Genomic DNA, 18,995 nt, shown 5'->3' on the forward strand with positions numbered 1-18,995 from the left:
AAAACCTTCGCTGGCTGTGAGTACTGGAGAGCTTTGATGTGAGCCATTTTTCTAATGGTTTTGACTTTGTTGATATTTCGCTTATTTGTTTTTCATAACTCAGCAAAGTATATTATATGTCATGAATAAATGATAAATTGTGTTTTAACTTCATGTTTTTCTGGTTGCATCTAAGTTTTAAGATCAATTTTAACTCGATCTTCACCGGCATAATAATGTGTGTAAAATGACTGATAATAGAATGGATGTCAACGTGAATGGCTAGATAATTGATCTATATGTTTAAAATCAAGCTTTAAAACCGTTGTGTTCCAACAGGACGCCCAGTACGACTTGAATACATGTACAAGAAGTCTGTCTGAACCGACACCTTCGCCGGATCCCGATCTGGTGAAGACCTCACGACCACAACCAGAAGTTTGTTGTCACCGTGGTGAGTAGTCAAAGCTGCCCTTGCTGATAGTCGCAGCCTTGGTGACTGAAGATTGTATTCTTGAAACAATGCAACAGTGAAAGCTAATGCGTCCCAGTGGTCGACAGTCGCATCGTCGGGTATAGACGCAGCCCTGGTGACTGGCCATCCTTGTATCACACGTTGCGGTGAGTTAATGTGTCCCAGTGACGGTATCGCGTCGCCGGTGAGTAGACGTAGCCTTGGCGACCGAAAGTTGTAGATCCCGTGGACGGTAGCCGTGTCGTCGGTGAGTAGACGTACCTTGGTGATCGAAGGTTGTATCCTTGTGATACGTGTTACAGTGGTGAGTTAATGTCCTAGTGGTCGGCTGTCGTGTAGCCTTGGTGACTGAAGGTTGCATCCCAGACACGTTACAGCGGTGAGTTAATGTCCCAGTGGTCGGCAGACGTCGGGTATAGATGCAGCCCTGGTGACCGACGGTTGTATCCCAGGACACGCGTGTCACGGTGGTGAGTTAATGCGTCCCAGTGGTCGGTCATCGCAGCCCTGCGACCGAAGCCGTATCCCGTATCGCAAAGCTGGGTGGTGAGTTAATGTGTCCTAGTGGTTTATTGTCAGGAGTCTTGGTGACTGAAGAGCCGTATCCCAGGACACATCGCAGTTAGTGGTGAGTTAACCTTAGTGAGCCGAAGCGAAATGTCGTGTGAGTAGACGTAGTTTCAGGATCAGGTTGTCTCAGATCATCGTTACACTGCGAGTTAACGTCCTAATGGTCATAGCCGCAAACAACGTGGTGAGTAGATGTGCTGCCCTGCCGACCTTAGGCTGCATCCCGTGATCAACGCGTCACAGCGGGTGACACGTGTCCCAGTGGTTGGCAGACGTCGACCAGATCGGCTGTTCCTTGGTGACTGGTGTTGCCAGTAGGGATCATCATCGCAGCTACAGCGGCATAATGCGTCCCAGTATCGGCAGACGCGTCGTCGCGAAAGCAGACGTGCCGCCCTTGGCGACCGGAAGGTATCCCAGGACAGATCGCATACAGTGGTGAGTTATCAATCCTTAGCGGCGAGACGTCGTCGGTGAGAAGATGCATTGCCCTGGTGATCGAGCCGACGCGGTGAGTTAATGTGTTCTGGTGAATGGTAGTCGCGTCGTCGCGGCGACAGATGTGGTTTGCATCAGTTGGCATCCCAGGGATCAATATCGTTACAGTGGTGAAAGCACGTATCCTTAGTGTCGTAAACGTGGTGAGTAGATGGTAGCCCTGGTGACAAAGCCAGGATCCGGATCACCGGTCGATCGCAGCGGTGAGTTAATGTTCCTAGTGGTCGGTAAGCCGCGTCGTCGGCGAGTAGATGTGCGCTGTTCGGCGACCGAAGCTTCAGTCAGAGGCAGCCATAGCGGCGAGCCATCGTAAAACGGGCGTATCGCAGACGTATCGTCGGTGACGCGCAGCCCTGAACGAAATACCGTATCCTCAGGACATCAGCAGCGTAGCAAAGTTAATGTCCTATTACCGTCGTCGCAGACGTAGCCTTGCGATCGAGTCCTTGTAGGGATTAACACGTACAGCAGCGGTGAAGTTATCGCAACCAGCGGTCGAAGCCGTAATGTCGCGGCGACCAGATGCGGCCGCCTGGTGACCAAAGCCGATCTTTGTGATCAACACGTACACAGTGGTGAGTTAATGTTCCAGCGGTTTGTAGAGTACCGTTGCCCCTGGTGACCGAAGGTTGCATCCCGACAGATCGCAAATACAGCGGTGAGTTATCGTGTCTCCAGCGGTCGACGTCGTCGCGGTGAGCAGACGTTGCCCTGGTGACCGTCAGGACTTCAGGCCAATGCCGGTATGGCGAAAGTTATCGTCCCAGCATCGGTAGACGGGCACGTCGCGGCATGCAGTCTGCGTCGATCCAGACACGCGTACGGTGGTGAAGACGCGTCCAGCGGTCGTCGCGCCTGGTGATCGAAGTTTCAGCATCCTGTGCGCGGTGAATAATGCGTCCCAGCGGTCGGTTCGGTTGTTGCATCCCCAGGACGCGTAGCCAGTGGCGAGTTAACGTCCCAGCGGTCGGCGTCGTCGTCGCAATACCTTTTGGTACCGAAGGCGATACCCAGGGATCGACACGCAATAATATGAGTTAATGTTCTGGTCGGTCGTATAAGCCGTCGTGCGAGTGATGCGCCACCCGTTGTGTTGTGAACTTTGGGGACACACGCTGAAGGCGGTGAGCTAATGCGTCCTGAAGCGGTTGGTGACGCAACGTCGCATAGATCGCGCCGCCCTTTGTTGCATCCCCAGGATCAATACCGCAGCGGCGAGCAGACGTCGTCGTGAGTACGTACGTTCATCGAAGTTGCATCCCGTGACGACGCAATAGCGGCGGTGAGCATCACCCAGCGGTCGCAGTAGACGTAAGCCCGTGGCGGTAGACGGTGCCATATTCGAAGGTTGCACCGAAACCGCAGCCGCGAAGCGGCGAAGTTAATGCGTTAGTCGTCGGTACGGAATGCCCATAATACCAGACCGGTCAGAATCAGACGTTACGCGGTACACGCGTTTCAGCGGTCGGTGGTGAAGTGGCCTTGGCGACTGTGCCGTATTCAGATCATGGTGAAGTTAATGCGTTCTAGCGGTGGTCGTCAAACGCAGAGCAGATGTTGCCCTGGCGCCTGCATCCCAGGACACAAAGCAACAGTGGTGAGTTATCACCAGCAACGTGGTGGCAGATGCAGCCCTGGCGAATGAAAGCGTTGCGACGCGCAACAAGGGTAGCGAGTTACGTGTCGTCGGTGAAGTTCGGTGACCGAATTAGACGACGCAGCGTTAATGCGGCGGCGGTGCCGTAAATGTCGCAGGCCAGACGCAGCTGCGCACCGCCAGTACGGTTTCAGGGGACACGCGGTGAGTTAATGTTCTTAAAGTGGCCGGTAGCCGTAACAGCGTTCGGTGACCGAAGGTCAGTGAAATTCAGGACGACGCAGCGGTGAAAGTTGGTCGTGTCTCAGCGGTCGGTAGATTTACCGTCGTGGTGAGAAGATGCTCGGTGACCGAAGGCCGTATTTTGTAACACGCGTTACAGCGGCAGTTATCAAAATCTAAAGCAGCGTCGTCGTGAGCAGATGCAAAGTCTGGCACCGAAGGTCAGTAATTCAGATCATCATCGCACGCAGCGGCAGTTAATGCGTTCCAGCAGTCGCAGATCGTCGCGAGTGCCGTTGGCGACCGAAATTTTTGTGATCACCGCAGCGAATAGCGGTGAAGTTAACCTAGCATCGCAGAAAAGATGCGTTGCCTGCGATCACCGCGGCAGCGGTGAAAGTTGGTCGCGTTCTCAGTGGTCGGTGAATGCAAGTCGCAGCAGATGTAGTTGGTGATCGAAGGTCGTATCTCAGGGCGGTGCCGGCGTTCTGAAGGTCGGTAAACGCACGAGCAGATAGCCTGCGATCGAAGCCCATCAATACGCCACAGCGGCGGTAGTCGTGCGGTGCAGCTCAGACCGAAGAGCCGGTCTCTCAGGATCATCGTTATGGGTGAGTAATGTTCTTAGCGTCGGTAAATGCGGTGAAAGTAGTGATGCGTGCCACAGAAGGTGACCCCAGGACAAGATAACATGGTGAGCATCGGTAGTAAGTCGGGCCGTGGTGAGTGATCGGGCCGTTTTGGCATCGAGGTTGTCGTATCTGTGACATCGCAGCCAGCGAGTTAATGTAACGAAGTGAGTCGAAATGTGGTGAGCAGATTTAAGCCCAGACTGAAGCGTTGCCCAGGGATCATCATCGCAGCCACAGTGGTGAAGTTCCCAGTGTCGAAGATCGTAATGTCGCAGAGGATGTAAGCCTGGTGATCGAGTCCTGACGCGTTACAGTAGTGAAAGCGAAACGTCAACGTGGTGAAGTGATGTAGTTCGAGCCATTCAGGCGCGGATTAACTCACCACTGTAACACGTGTCCACAAGGATACAACCTTCAGTCACCAAGGCTACACGTTTACTCACCACGACGACACGGCTACCGACCACTAGGACACATTAACTCACCACTGTAACCCGCGTGTCCACAAGGATACAAACTTCAGTCACCAAGGCAACACATCTACTCACCACGACGACACGGCTACCGACCACTAGGACACATTAACTCACCACTGTAACACGTCTGTCCACAAGGATACAACCTTCAGTCACCAAGGCTACACATCTACTCACCACGACGACACGGCTACCGACCACTAGGACACATTAACTCACCACTGTAACACGTGTGGCCACAAGGATACAACCTTCAGTCACCAAGGCTACACATCTACTCACCACGACGACACGGCTACCGACCAATAGGACACATTAACTCACTACTGTAACACGCGTGTCCACAAGGATACAACCTTCAGTCACCAAGGCTACACATCTACTCACCACGACGACACGTCTACCGACCACTAGGACACATCAACTCACCACTGTAACACGTGTGTCCACAAGGATACAACCTTCAGTCACCAAGACTACACATCTACTCACCACGACGACACGGCTACCGACCACTAGGACACATTAACTCACCACTGTAACACGTGTGTCCACAAGGATACAACCTTCAGTCACCAAGGCAACACGTCTACTCACCACGACGACACGTCTACCGACCACTAGGACACATTAACTCACCACTGTAACACGTCTGTCCACAAGGATACAACCTTCAGTCACCAAGGCAACACGTCTACTCACCACGATGACACGTCTACCGACCACTAGGACACATTACCTCACCACTGTAACACGTGTGTCCACAAGGATACAACCTTCAGTCACCAAGGCAACACGTCTACTCACCACGATGACACGACTACCGACCACTAGGACACATTAACTCACCACTGTAACATGTGTGTCCACAAGGATACAACCTTCAGTCACCAAGGCTACACATCTACTCACCAACACGACACGACTACCGACCACTAGGACACATTAACTCACCACCGTAAGACGCGTGTCCACAAGGATACAACCTTCAGTCACCAAGGCTACACATCTACTCACCACGACGACACGTCTACCGACCACTAGGACACATTAACTCACCACTGTAACACGCGTGTCCACAAGGATACAAACCTCAGTCACCAAGGCAACACATCTACTCACCACGACGACACGTCTACCGACCACTAGGACACATTAACTCACCACTGTAACACGTCTGTCCACAAGGATACAACTTTCAGTCACCAAGGCAACACATCTACTCACCACGACGACACGTCTACCGACCACTAGGACACATTAACTCACCACTGTAACACGTGTGTCCACAAGGATACAACCTTCAGTCACCAAGGCTACACATCTACTCACCACGACGACACGTCTACCGACCACTAGGAGACATTAACTCACCACTGTAACACGTGTGGCCACAAGAATACAACCTTCAGTCACCAAGGCAACACGTCTACTCACCACGACGACACGTCTACCGACCACTAGGACACATTAACTCACCACTGTAACACGTCTGTCCACAAGGATACAACCTTCAGTCACCAAGGCAACACGTCTACTCACCACGACGACACGGCTACCGACCACTAGGACACATTAACTCACCACTGTAACACGTGTGTCCACAAAGATACAACCTTTAGTCACCAAGGCAACACGTCTAGTCACCACGACGACACGGCTACCGACCACTAGGACACATTAACTCACCACTGTAACACGTGTGTCCACAAGGATACAACTTTCAGTCACCAAGGCTACACGTCTACTCACCACGACGACACGGCTACCGACCAATAGGACACATTAACTCACTACTGTAACACGCGTGTCCACAAGGATACAACCTTCATTCACCAAGGCTACACATCTACTCACCACGACGACACGTCTACCGACCACTAGGACACATTAACTCACCACTGTAACACGCGTGTCCACAAGGATACAAACTTCAGTCACCAAGGCAACACATCTACTCACCACGACGACACGGCTACCGACCACTAGGACACATTAACTCACCACTGTAACACGTGTGTCCACAAGGATACAACTTTAGTCACCAAGGCTACACATCTACTCACCACGACGACACGTCTACCGACCACTAGGACACATTAACTCACCACTGTAACACGTGTGTCCACAAGGATACAACCTTCAGTCACCAAGGCTACATCTACTCACCACGACGACACGGCTACCGACAACTAGGACACATTAACTCACCACTGTAACACGTGTCCACAAGGATACAACCTTCAGTCACCAAGGCAACACGTCTACTCACCACGACGACACGTCTACCGACCACTAGGACACATTAACTCACCACTGTAACATCGTCTGTCCACAAGGATACAACCTTCAGTCACCAAGGCAACACGTCTACTCACCACGACGACACGTCTACCGACCACTAGGACACATTAACTCACCACTGTAACACGTGTGTCCACAAGGATACAACCTTTAGTCACCAAGGCAACACGTCTAGTCACCACGACGACACGTCTACCAACCACTAGGACACATTAACTCACCACTGTAACACGTGTGTCCACAAGGATACAACCTAAAGTCAGCAAGGCAACACATCTACTCACCACGACGACACGGCTACCGACCATTAGGACACATTAACTCACCAATGTAACACGTGTGTCCACAAGGATACAACCTTCAGTCACCAAGGCAACACGTCTACTCACCACGACGACACGGCTACCGACCACTAGGACACATTAACTCACCACTGTAACACGCGTGTCCACAAGGATACAACCTTCAGTCACCAAGGCTACACGACAACCGACCACTAGGACACATTAACTCACCACTGTAACACGTGTGTCCACAAGGATACAACCTTCAGTCACCAAGGCTACACGACAACCGACCACTAGGACACATTAACTCACCACCGTAACACGCGTGTCCACAAGGATACAACCGTCAGTCACCAAGGCTACACATCTACTCACCACGACGACACGTCTACCGACCACTAGGACACATTAACTCACCACTGTAACACGTGTGGCCACAAGAATACAACCTTCAGTCACCAAGGCAACACGTCTACTCACCACGACGACACGTCTACCGACCACTAGGACACATTAACTCACCACTGTAACACGTCTGTCCACAAGGATACAACCTTCAGTCACCAAGGCAACACGTCTACTCACCACGACGACACGGCTACCGACCACTAGGACACATTAACTCACCACTGTAACACGTGTGTCCACAAAGATACAACCTTTAGTCACCAAGGCAACACGTCTAGTCACCACGACGACACGGCTACCGACCACTAGGACACATTAACTCACCACTGTAACACGTGTGTCCACAAGGATACAACTTTCAGTCACCAAGGCTACACGTCTACTCACCACGACGACACGGCTACCGACCAATAGGACACATTAACTCACTACTGTAACACGCGTGTCCACAAGGATACAACCTTCATTCACCAAGGCTACACATCTACTCACCACGACGACACGTCTACCGACCACTAGGACACATTAACTCACCACTGTAACACGCGTGTCCACAAGGATACAAACTTCAGTCACCAAGGCAACACATCTACTCACCACGACGACACGGCTACCGACCACTAGGACACATTAACTCACCACTGTAACACGTGTGTCCACAAGGATACAACTTTTAGTCACCAAGGCTACACATCTACTCACCACGACGACACGTCTACCGACCACTAGGACACATTAACTCACCACTGTAACACGTGTGTCCACAAGGATACAACCTTCAGTCACCAAGGCTACACATCTACTCACCACGACGACACGGCTACCGACCACTAGGACACATTAACTCACCACTGTAACACGTGTGTCCACAAGGATACAACCTTCAGTCACCAAGGCAACACGTCTACTCACCACGACGACACGTCTACCGACCACTAGGACACATTAACTCACCACTGTAACACGTCTGTCCACAAGGATACAACCTTCAGTCACCAAGGCAACACGTCTACTCACCACGACGACACGTCTACCGACCACTAGGACACATTAACTCACCACTGTAACACGTGTGTCCACAAGGATACAACCTTTAGTCACCAAGGCAACACGTCTAGTCACCACGACGACACGTCTACCAACCACTAGGACACATTAACTCACCACTGTAACACGTGTGTCCACAAGGATACAACCTAAAGTCAGCAAGGCAACACATCTACTCACCACGACGACACGGCTACCGACCATTAGGACACATTAACTCACCAATGTAACACGTGTGTCCACAAGGATACAACCTTCAGTCACCAAGGCAACACGTCTACTCACCACGACGACACGGCTACCGACCACTAGGACACATTAACTCACCACTGTAACACGCGTGTCCACAAGGATACAACCTTCAGTCACCAAGGCTACACGACAACCGACCACTAGGACACATTAACTCACCACTGTAACACGTGTGTCCACAAGGATACAACCTTCAGTCACCAAGGCTACACGACAACCGACCACTAGGACACATTAACTCACCACCGTAACACGCGTGTCCACAAGGATACAACCGTCAGTCACCAAGGCTACACATCTACTCACCACGACGACACGTCTACCGACCACTAGGACACATTAACTCACCACTGTAACACGCGTGTCCACAAGGATACAACCTTCAGTCACCAAGGCTACACGACAACCGACCACTAGGACACATTAACTCACCACTGTAACACGTGTGTCCACAAGGATACAACCTTCAGTCACCAAGGCTACACGTCTACTCACCACGACGACACGGCTACCGTCCACAGGGATACAACTTTCAGTCGCCAAGGCTACACGTCTACTCACCACGACGACACGACTACCGACCACTAGGACACATTAACTCACCACTGTAACACGTGTGTCCACAAGGATACAACCTTCAGTCACCAGGGCTACACGTCTACTCACCACGACGACACGACTATCGACCACTAGGACACATTAACTCACCACTGTTACACGTGTTTCCACAAGAATACAATCTTCAGTCACCAAGGCTACACGACTACTCAGCAGGGCAACACGACTACTCACCACGATGACAACAAACTTCTGGTTGTGGTCGTGAAGGTCTTGCACCAGATCCGGGAGTCCGGCGAAGGTGTCGCGGTCGTAGCTGAAGACGAACTTCTTGTACATGTATTCCAGGTCAGCCCACTGAGCGTCCTGTTGGAACACAGCTTGTTTAAGCTTGATTTTAAACATATAGATCGAGCAGATATCTAGCCATTCACGTTGACATCCATTCTATTATCAGTCATTTTACACACATTATTATACCCGTGAAGATCCGAGTTAAAATTGATCTTAAAGCTTAGATGCAACCAGAAAAAGAAACATGATTAAAACACAATTTATCATTTATTCATGACATATAATATACTTTGCTGATTATGAAAAAACAAATAAACGAAAATATCAACAAAAGTCAAAACATTAGAAAAATAGCTCACATCAAAGCCTACTCCGAGTACTCACAGCCAGCGAAGGTTTTCCGTCTTGAAATGTCGATTATTTACTATTTGTTGTTTGTGGACACAACCAAGATTAGACTACTCCTGCTCACGACCTTATAATCCGGGCATCCAGCTTCAAGTTGCGCGAACCTATTTACTGCGCATGCGCATGCGCTATAAGCGCAGCGCAGCACAGCTGTTGAAACCACTTTTCAGCCCAGCTGGGGTGATTTTAGTAAATCGTTTGAACTCCGATTTAACAGGGGTTTTTCATCGCGTTAGTTTTCAACTTTATAATTTGAATTTGCATTTTTGATAATTTGTTACTGTAAGTCCATACCGAAAAGTATCAGAATCTGCAAAGTTGTGTTTTGCGTTGTATGTAAGCTTTAAGCAACTCATGCTTGTCGTAAGATTCGACTAACGGAATCGGGAGGTCAGGCTCGCTGACTTCGTTAACACATGTCATCGTATCCCAATTGGGTCAATCGACTCTCATGCTGTTGATCACTGAATTGTCTCCAGACGCGATTATTTACAGACAACCGCCATATAGCTGGCATATTGCTGAGTATGGTGTTAAGCAACAAACAAACAAACAAACACACTTCAACAGCTTTTTACGTCACAATATCGTCGTCATCCTAATTATTGTTTTACGCCGTATTCGTGACTATTTATTAACAGCCACATTATTGGTAGCTTCCCTATCACGAATCTATTAATGATAATCGTCGTTGCCTTCGTCAATAAAAACATCAACGCTATTTCCATCATTTTTATATTACTGCGTTTATCATCGTTGTTGTTATCACCGGTGTCGCTATCATCACTCACATATGGTATCCCGGCTTCCCTGTTCCGGTCGATGACCATCCTCAGGTCGGTGATGTTGGTGTAGCCCCAGCGGCAGAGGTGGAAGCCTAGCGTCCAGTAAGGCGGCATAACAGGCCTACCCACAGCCTGTGGACAAGGAAACAACATATCGTAAAGCGAAACAAACAGTTATGTACAATGAAACACTCGTGTGTATGCATGCAGCCTCGTCATACACTGAACATACGTTTGGCATCACACTGCTATGGGTGAGTGAGTAAGTGAGTGAGGTCAGTTTTACACCGCTTTTAGCAACATTCCAGCAATATCACGACAGAGGACACCATAAATGGGCTTCACACATTGTTAGAGACCCGGGTTAGATTTGATCTTCAGTAACCCATGCTTGTCGCAAGAGGCGACTAACGGGATCGGGGGATCAGACTCGCTGACTTGGTTGACACATGTCATTGCATCCCAATTGCGTAAATCGATGCTCATGCTCTTGTTCAGTGGATTGTCTGGTCAAGACTCGAATATTTACAGACCGCCGCCATAAAGCTGGAATACTCCTGTGTGCGGCGCAAATCTAAACTCACTCACTCACTTCAAATACAATATTCGGAATTGGAATCACACATTTGATCAATTTTAGGATTCGATCTGTTTTTTTCAGGTTGAGCACTTCCACCAGTAAAGGCAAGATACGCCGTGGGTGACAACCACTAGACTGCTCCATGTAATCGGATTAAAAAGACAATTCAGGCCTAGTTACCGCCGTGTATTGTTGTACTGCCTCGCCAGGTGATGGGCCGAGGAAGATGTAGAAGTCGAGGACGCCGCCGATAGTTCTAAAAGTGATGGCTGGATGCGGAGACGGCTGCAGGAACACCTCTGTTTACGAGTGATTGAGATGATGTACTGTTAAACGACAAATAGATCAACACGGCCACCTGATACACAGCATCCGACCTGCTGGAGTTGTACCTGTGGTCGATAGTGTGAGCACATACACACGTTGAATCAGTTGTCTATTGATAGTATTATGAAAATTAGATGTAATTCTCATAAGGGGTACATATTCTTCTTTTACGACACGTGTGAGAAAATATTTGGCAAATTATTATTTCCTTTTAATATTCCGTACTACCACAGGAATTTGTAGTGTTTGTCGTAATGACGAATGCGTTGTTTTTCTTAGTACAAATGTTTCATAAATACAATGTTTCATAGTAGAAGCTACTTGTATCTTTTTTCTATTTTATCATTTTTTATTTTTTTTAATTATTATTGTTATTTTTTTTAATTTATTTATTTATTCTATATTTTTTCATAATTAGTCAAATATTACAGAAAACGCATTTAGCTACTTGTATCTTGATATCAGAGAGCACTTTTGAGCTGAATGGTAGAGGATGATGAAGAGTTTTGAGAACTTACTGCCTAAAGTTGTGAAGTAGCTATGCCGCTAGTAGTATTGCATACATTGATCATTCATGAGATACCTGTGACAGTTTCAACACCTCGCAACAAACAGTATTAATATTGTGATAACTGGAAGAGAGACACCCTGGTGATATCACGGAGAATTCTAAAACTGAGTACAGAGCTGTACTTCATGTCCTCACACTAGAGGGCGCCAACACAAGCAGAATCCACGAGTACATTCGTAACTACTCGCCTCTTTCGGTGACCTACAAGAAGACTCGTACCCCCATCGTACGCCATTATTGCCAAGAATCGTGGCAAACCAATCAAATCGCGCGTTGTAAAACGCATTTCGAAGCATGAAAATGGAGGCGCCGTTGAAACTTCGCTAAACTGTGCAAAGCACAAGTTAAAAAAAACCTTTGAGCTAAAGGATCAGAAACTTTAAACACTGAAACATATTTACAAAGGGAATGACTGTATTGCTGTTTTGCCCACGGGATATAGGATATTCTAGGAGCCATGTTTGGAAATTCAGAGTTATCTTTCCTTGGCAATAGTACTAGACTATTTTCATCTCCATGCCCGTTTGCGCTTAGACAGTGCCCAGTCGTAAACACGGCCACGAGAGGGGTACGAGACGCCATCCCGGCATACCGGAATGCCACGAGTACAGTCCTGACTTGGCACCCAGTGATTATAACCTGTTTCAAAATTTGAGGTCTCACTTGTGTGGAAGACGATTTGCCAATGATGAACTCAAGGCTGCAACAGAATCTTGGTTTAGGGACCAGTCAAAAGACCAGGGCATTGCCAGCTTGCAGCACAAATGAGCAAATTGTATTGAACTGAAGAGAGACTATAGTGCAAAATAAAAGCTCGAAATCTGCTCTGACTGCTAATTGTATATTATAATAAGTTCTCAAAACGTTTTGACCTCCCCTCATACGTGTTTCTGTCCGGAGGGTAGTTTTGCTTTTGATATCAGAGGGTACTTTGGTGTTTGATAGTTACGGAATAGCAATCTTTTCAGTCCGATCTCCAATGGTGTTTGACACTAAGAAGGTCGTATTTGTTTCTATCATTCAGCGAAAACGTAGGCTTCTCACCCATGGCGTTGCTGTTCTTGAGGAAGACCATGTGGGCACTACCGTCGTCCTCCACGTTCATGTAGGTGGGGTGAGCGCCGTACAGGTTCCACTCGTCCTGGAAGTAACGTGTCCAATTGTATCGTTACATGCCTGTATGATAGCGTTTCAAGTGACATACAGTATACTTCATATAACTGTCAACACGAATTACTAATTATTTATTGTGGTCACATAGTCGAACAGAAACCGTGCAGAATTGTGACGTCATATTTATCGCCCTTGTGGAGTTAGTCGGGAAATATAAGAATTCAAGATTCTGTTGTTTAAGACACAATAATAATAATAATAAATGCATATTTATAATGCGCCCCTTCCACACCCTAAGGCATGCTCAAAGCGCTACAGAATATTTACACTGGAGTATTTACAGATGAAGTTATACATAGTATACTGAGAAAAGGTGGGTTTTAAGTCTGGACTTAAAAAATGTCAATTGTGGCAGAGCTTTTAAGGGCACATGGGAGAGAGTTCCAGAGCACAGGCGCGGAGTAAGAGAACGATCGGTGTCCGAAGGATTTCAGTTTGTAGGATGGGATGACCAGTCGGTTTTGTGTGTTTGAGCGCAAGTTGCGTGCGGGGACATACGGATGTAGGAGTTCAGACAAGTAGGGGGGAGCCAAACCATGGAGGCACTTGTACGTCAGACAGAGGATCTTAAAGTCAATTCTGGCCCTAACTGGTAGCCAATGCAGTTCTTTCAACACTGGTGTTATATGGGAACGTTTAGAAGTCTTGCTGATGATGCGGGCGGAAGTATTTTGGATCTTCTGAAGCTTATCAAGGAGTTTAGAACTGAGGCCCGAAAGGATGCTGTTACAGTAATCAAGCCTAGATGTAACAAGAGCTCGAACAAGGGCTTGAGTTGCAGCAGTTGTCAGGTATTGCCGAATGTTACCAATGGATCTTAGGTGAAAGTAGCAGGTCCTGCTCAGACGGTTAACATGAGCATCCAGAGTCAAGGAAGAGTCGATGTGGACACCCAAGTCCTTAACCGCATCAGAGAATCTGACGTCAGAGTCTGCGACTGTAAGGGTGTAGGTTTTGACCTTGCTGAGTTGTTGCTTTGTACCAATGAGAACTGCTTCTGTTTTTTGCGTCATTAAGTTTAAGCATGTTTCCTGTCATCCAGCACTTGATGTCCTGCGTACATTCAGCGATGCACTGAAGAGACGTAGATAGATCTGACAGATGAAATGCTTTCAGGAGCTGGGTGTCATCAGCGTAGGCATGATGAGAAACTGTGTGGTCTGTAGTTATCCTTCCGACATATCCGGTATACAACACAAACAAGACTGGACCAAGGACTGATCCCTGTGGCACCCCACATGTGATAACAGTGCCTTTTGATCTCTCAGTGCCAACAACAACAGATTGCTGTCGGTCAGACAGATAAGACGTCACCCATTGAAGGGCATGACCTTCAAGTCCGTACTGTTGTGTGAGCCTGGACAAGAGTCTATGGTGATCGATTGTGTCGAAGGCTGCAGAGAGGTCCAACAACACTAGAGCAGCAATCCTACCATCGTCGACAGCACAACGAAGCTCATTCGTCACTTGCAGTAAGGCAGTCTCCGTACTATAGTATTGCCGATACGCTGACTGGAATTCATCAAGCAGAAGATGTTTAGAGAGATGGTCTTTGAGTTCGACATGCACGGCCTTCTCAATTATCTTGGAAATGAAGGATAAATTTGAGACAGGTCGAAAGTTCTGAAGATTCTGAGAGTCAAGATCAGGTTTCTTTAGCAGAGGTTTGACTACAGCATGTTTGAATCTGGATGGAAATACACTACTCTCCAAACTTGAGTTGACAATTTTGGTAATGCTTGGCAGCAACAAGTCAAGATATTGAAACAGAAGTTTAGTTGGTATGGGGTCAGAGTCGCAAGTGGTAGGCTTTGAAGAGCGGATAATTGATTCAATGTCCTTGGGGGTGAAGGGCGCAAACTGTGTTAGTGGATCGCCTGTAAAGAGAGGTTCACTGAAACACCTGTCAACTTCCTTGGCTGAAAGTCCTTGTCGAATGGTATCAATCTTTGAAATGAAAAATGAGTTGAAGGAGTCTGCGAGTTCCATGTGACTTTGTCCGGGAGGTACTCTATCACCATCACCTCCTTTACCAAGCAGTTTATTCATAAACCTGTAAAGGGAAGCAGGTTTACCCATACTATTCTGTATACTGTGAAGACAATATTTCCTTTTAGCGGAGATGATTAAAGAGGTGGTAGCATTTCGGCACTGTTGATATATCTGCCTGTGAATTTCCAGGCGTGTCTTACGCCACTGACGTTCTGCTCTGCGCCGCTGTGTCTTAGAGCGACGAATGGACTCGTCATACCATGGAGCATGAGGACGGAGTATCACATTCTTCTCTCAATTGCCGGAGCGTGTTTGTCTAGAAGAGATGTGAGGGTGTCATGGAAGAGCTCAACATGGTCCTCAACATCAGGGGGAGGATCAGTGAGGAGGTTTGAATTAACCAAGTCAAGTCTGAAACTATCTGGCTGAATCTTCTTGATGTTTCGACACATCAAGATTGAATGCTTGTTGTTTGGCTTAATTAAGTCAATTGCAAAGAAGACATTGAAGTGGTCAGACATCTGGCGATCGATGACTTCGACATCTTTGATAATATTGCAGCTGCTGTGTGTGATAATCCAGTCAAGAATGTTGCCAGATTTGTGTGTGGCGACAGACACATGCTGGGTAAGGGAATAAGTATTCAGTAGCTGAATGTATTTCTTGACCTCGGACTTCTCGCGAGTGTTGAAGTGCACATTAAAGTCGCCAAGAATTACTGTATAGTTTTTGGGAGTGTGTTGCGAAGAGGGTAGATAACTCTGGAAGAAAGTCATTGTTTTTCAGTTTGTTTTTCGCAGAGGGTGGAGGTCGGTAAATACACACCAGGCTAAAGGTAGCCTGTCCAGAAGTTATCACAACATTCATGTTCTCAAAGGATTTAGAACTGTTTCCTGAGTCACTACGACGAACAGTGAGGGGATTTTCTGTAGAGAATTGCGATTCCACCTCCACTTGCATCGAGTCTAGGGCAGTGGAGGAGAGAATGGGACACTGGTGTCATTTCAGCTATCTTAGCTTCATCACCCGTGGGCCTTAGCCACGTTTCAGTTAAGATAAGCACATCTATGTCATTGCACAGATATCCATCTAATAGGCTCTATACATCATGAAATGAATGTATGTTAATTTTCAAAACCCTGTTAAACTTGTAACTGACATAAACTGGTCGTGGTAAAACTAAATCGTTTCATCCTAACAGGAGGGTAGGAGATGTTGGTGGCAATGGCAGCGCCCTACAGCCATTGCTCATTGAACAGCGATGTTCACTGCATCCAAGGTGAAGTGTTAGAGGTAAAGATAAACTTCTCATTAAACCAGAGCATTCTCAGAGCTCTAGCAGTTGAAGGTGTAAGACAAACTACAACAGACGCTTGGAGGGGCTAAGACTTACAACGGGCGCCACATCTCTGGTAAAGATGCTCCACGTTTTCCAGGCGAGGTCATGGCGGAGTTGGCGATGGTTGTGTTCCCCGAAGCCGTACACGTTGTCGGACGCCAGCGTCGTGGTCAGCTGCAGGTACTGGTCGGAATAGATGAACCCTGGCAGGGATGTGTTGAATCTGAAGAGTGACTGAGTGAGTGAGTGTTGTTTTACGCCGCATTTAGCAATACTTAAGTAATATCACGGCGGGGAACACCAGAAATGGCAAATCGAACCCAGGTGCTCATCGTAACGAGCGAACGCATTAACCACTATGCTACCCCAATGCCTTACATATTTACATTGGATAGTGCGGGGGACATGCACCTTACCCTGTAGCTGCAGACTGACTGAGTTTGGTTTTACGCCGCTTTTAGCAATATTCCAGCAACATCACGGCGGGGGACACGAGAAATGGGCTTCACACATTGTGCCCATCTGGGGATTCGAACCCGGGTCTTCGGCGTGACGAGCCAACGCTCTAACCATTAGACTACCTCACCGCCCCTGTAGCTGCAGAGGAACTGTTACAATCACATGTAAACTGTTTACACGGAGTGTTTGCTATTACTACCGACCATGAGTGAGTAGAAAAGGAATCTATAAGTTTCAAATTCATGGTAGAATTGAGTGGGCACATGTTGCGAAAACAGTGAGTGAGTGAGTTCAGTTTTACGACGCACTCAGCAATATTCCAGCTATATGACAGCGGTCTGTAAATAATCGAGTCTGGAAGATACAATCCAGTGGTTAACAGCATGGTTATCGATGTACGCAACTGGGAAACAGACAGACACACAGGCAGACAGACAACTGGGATACGATGGCACGTGTCAACCAAGTCAGTGAGCCTGACCACCTTATCCTGCTAATCGCTTCTTACGACAAGCATGGGTTGCTGAAGATAAATTCTGACCCTGATCTTCAGGGTCGAAAATAACAGTGTTTGTATGACACGTAATGACACAGCAGCAACAACGTATACATGATATCCCAGGTGGACTCACATTGTCTGGTTGTTAGACACCCGGGTGATGATGACGCCAAACACTGGAGCATCCACGATGGTCACATCGTACAGCCGTGAAGTCTCGCTGGCCTTGTTGCTGGGAGTCGGTATATTCAGGACGCTATCCGGTATCTCCCATCTTGTGCCGTTCTTGGATAGAACTGGTGAAATGGAACAAGAACATAAATTGTAGTGGGTGTACGACTGTACGTGGGTACTTTTAAAATGGTTGGTTACGTTGTTTATTCTTGAAACGGTTGGTATACGTGTTTTACTCTTGAAACGGTTGGTTCACGTGGTGTACTCTGGAAACGGTTGGTTCACGTGGTTAACATTTGAAACGGTTGGTTTACGTGGTGTACTCTGGAAACGGTTGGTTTACATGGTGTACTTTTTGAAATGGTTGGTTTTACATGGTGTACTTTTGAAATGGTTGGTTTACATGGTGTACTTTTGAAATGGCTTTTGGTTTACATGGTGTACTTTTTGAAATATGGGGCTGTGGGGTAGCCTAGTGGTTAAAGCGTTCGCTCGTCACGCCGAAGACCCAGGTTCGATTCCCCACATGGGTACAATGTGTGAAGCCCATTTCTGGTGTCCCCCGCCATGATGTTGCTGGAATATTGCTAAAAGCGGCGTAAAACTAAACCTCACTCACTCACTCACTTTTGAAATGGTTGGTTTACCTGTGTACTTCTGAAATAGTTAGTATACACGGTGTAAATACATGATGCGTGACATCAAATGTCATGCAAAGTGCTTTGCTGCATGTATATTTTACAAACTTTATGCAATTTTATGCTATGTATAGTTATTTTTTCCCGTGAGTATATGTATATCACCAGTGGGTGTAAATGTTGACGATATTCACAGCCTGTAAAGATCCGATACAAACGCCATTGATAAAGTAACGTGTCTAGAAGTATCCATGACGAAGTCGTCAACGTACCCTTAATCTGAGGCGGGCGTCGGTATGGAACTCCACGTCCAGGTATATATTATCGACAGACGCCGAGCGGACTAGATACTGAGGATGAGATGTGCGCTCCAGTTCAATGCGCATGCCCATCGGTGTGTCCGTCACGTTACCCACAATTCTATAGCCATATCCGGTGGGGAATTTACACC

The 18,995-nt window shown here is 47.6% G+C and overlaps 1 protein-coding gene across 1 annotated transcript in view; it reads right to left on the bottom strand.

Annotated features, from left to right (window-relative positions):
* Positions 1-18,936, bottom strand: part of LOC124261825 (sucrase-isomaltase, intestinal-like) — a 42,663-nt gene extending 23,727 nt beyond the window's left edge. Inside the window, exons 1-8 of the mRNA XM_046696202.1 lie at positions 18,817-18,936; positions 18,554-18,563; positions 17,866-18,028; positions 16,829-16,997; positions 13,315-13,411; positions 11,553-11,671; positions 10,799-10,924; positions 9,540-9,671 (exon numbers count right to left, since the gene is read on the bottom strand). Of these exons, the coding sequence (XP_046552158.1) occupies positions 9,540-9,671; positions 10,799-10,924; positions 11,553-11,671; positions 13,315-13,411; positions 16,829-16,997; positions 17,866-18,028; positions 18,554-18,563; positions 18,817-18,936 (936 nt within the window). The remainder of the gene's footprint in view (positions 1-9,539; positions 9,672-10,798; positions 10,925-11,552; positions 11,672-13,314; positions 13,412-16,828; positions 16,998-17,865; positions 18,029-18,553; positions 18,564-18,816) is intronic.
* Positions 18,937-18,995: the final 59 nt, after the last annotated feature.

Source organism: Haliotis rubra, unplaced genomic scaffold, assembly GCF_003918875.1.
Source record: "Haliotis rubra isolate DU_JTF1 unplaced genomic scaffold, ASM391887v1 Scf810, whole genome shotgun sequence".
In the NCBI taxonomy this organism is placed as follows: domain Eukaryota; kingdom Metazoa; phylum Mollusca; class Gastropoda; order Lepetellida; family Haliotidae; genus Haliotis; species Haliotis rubra.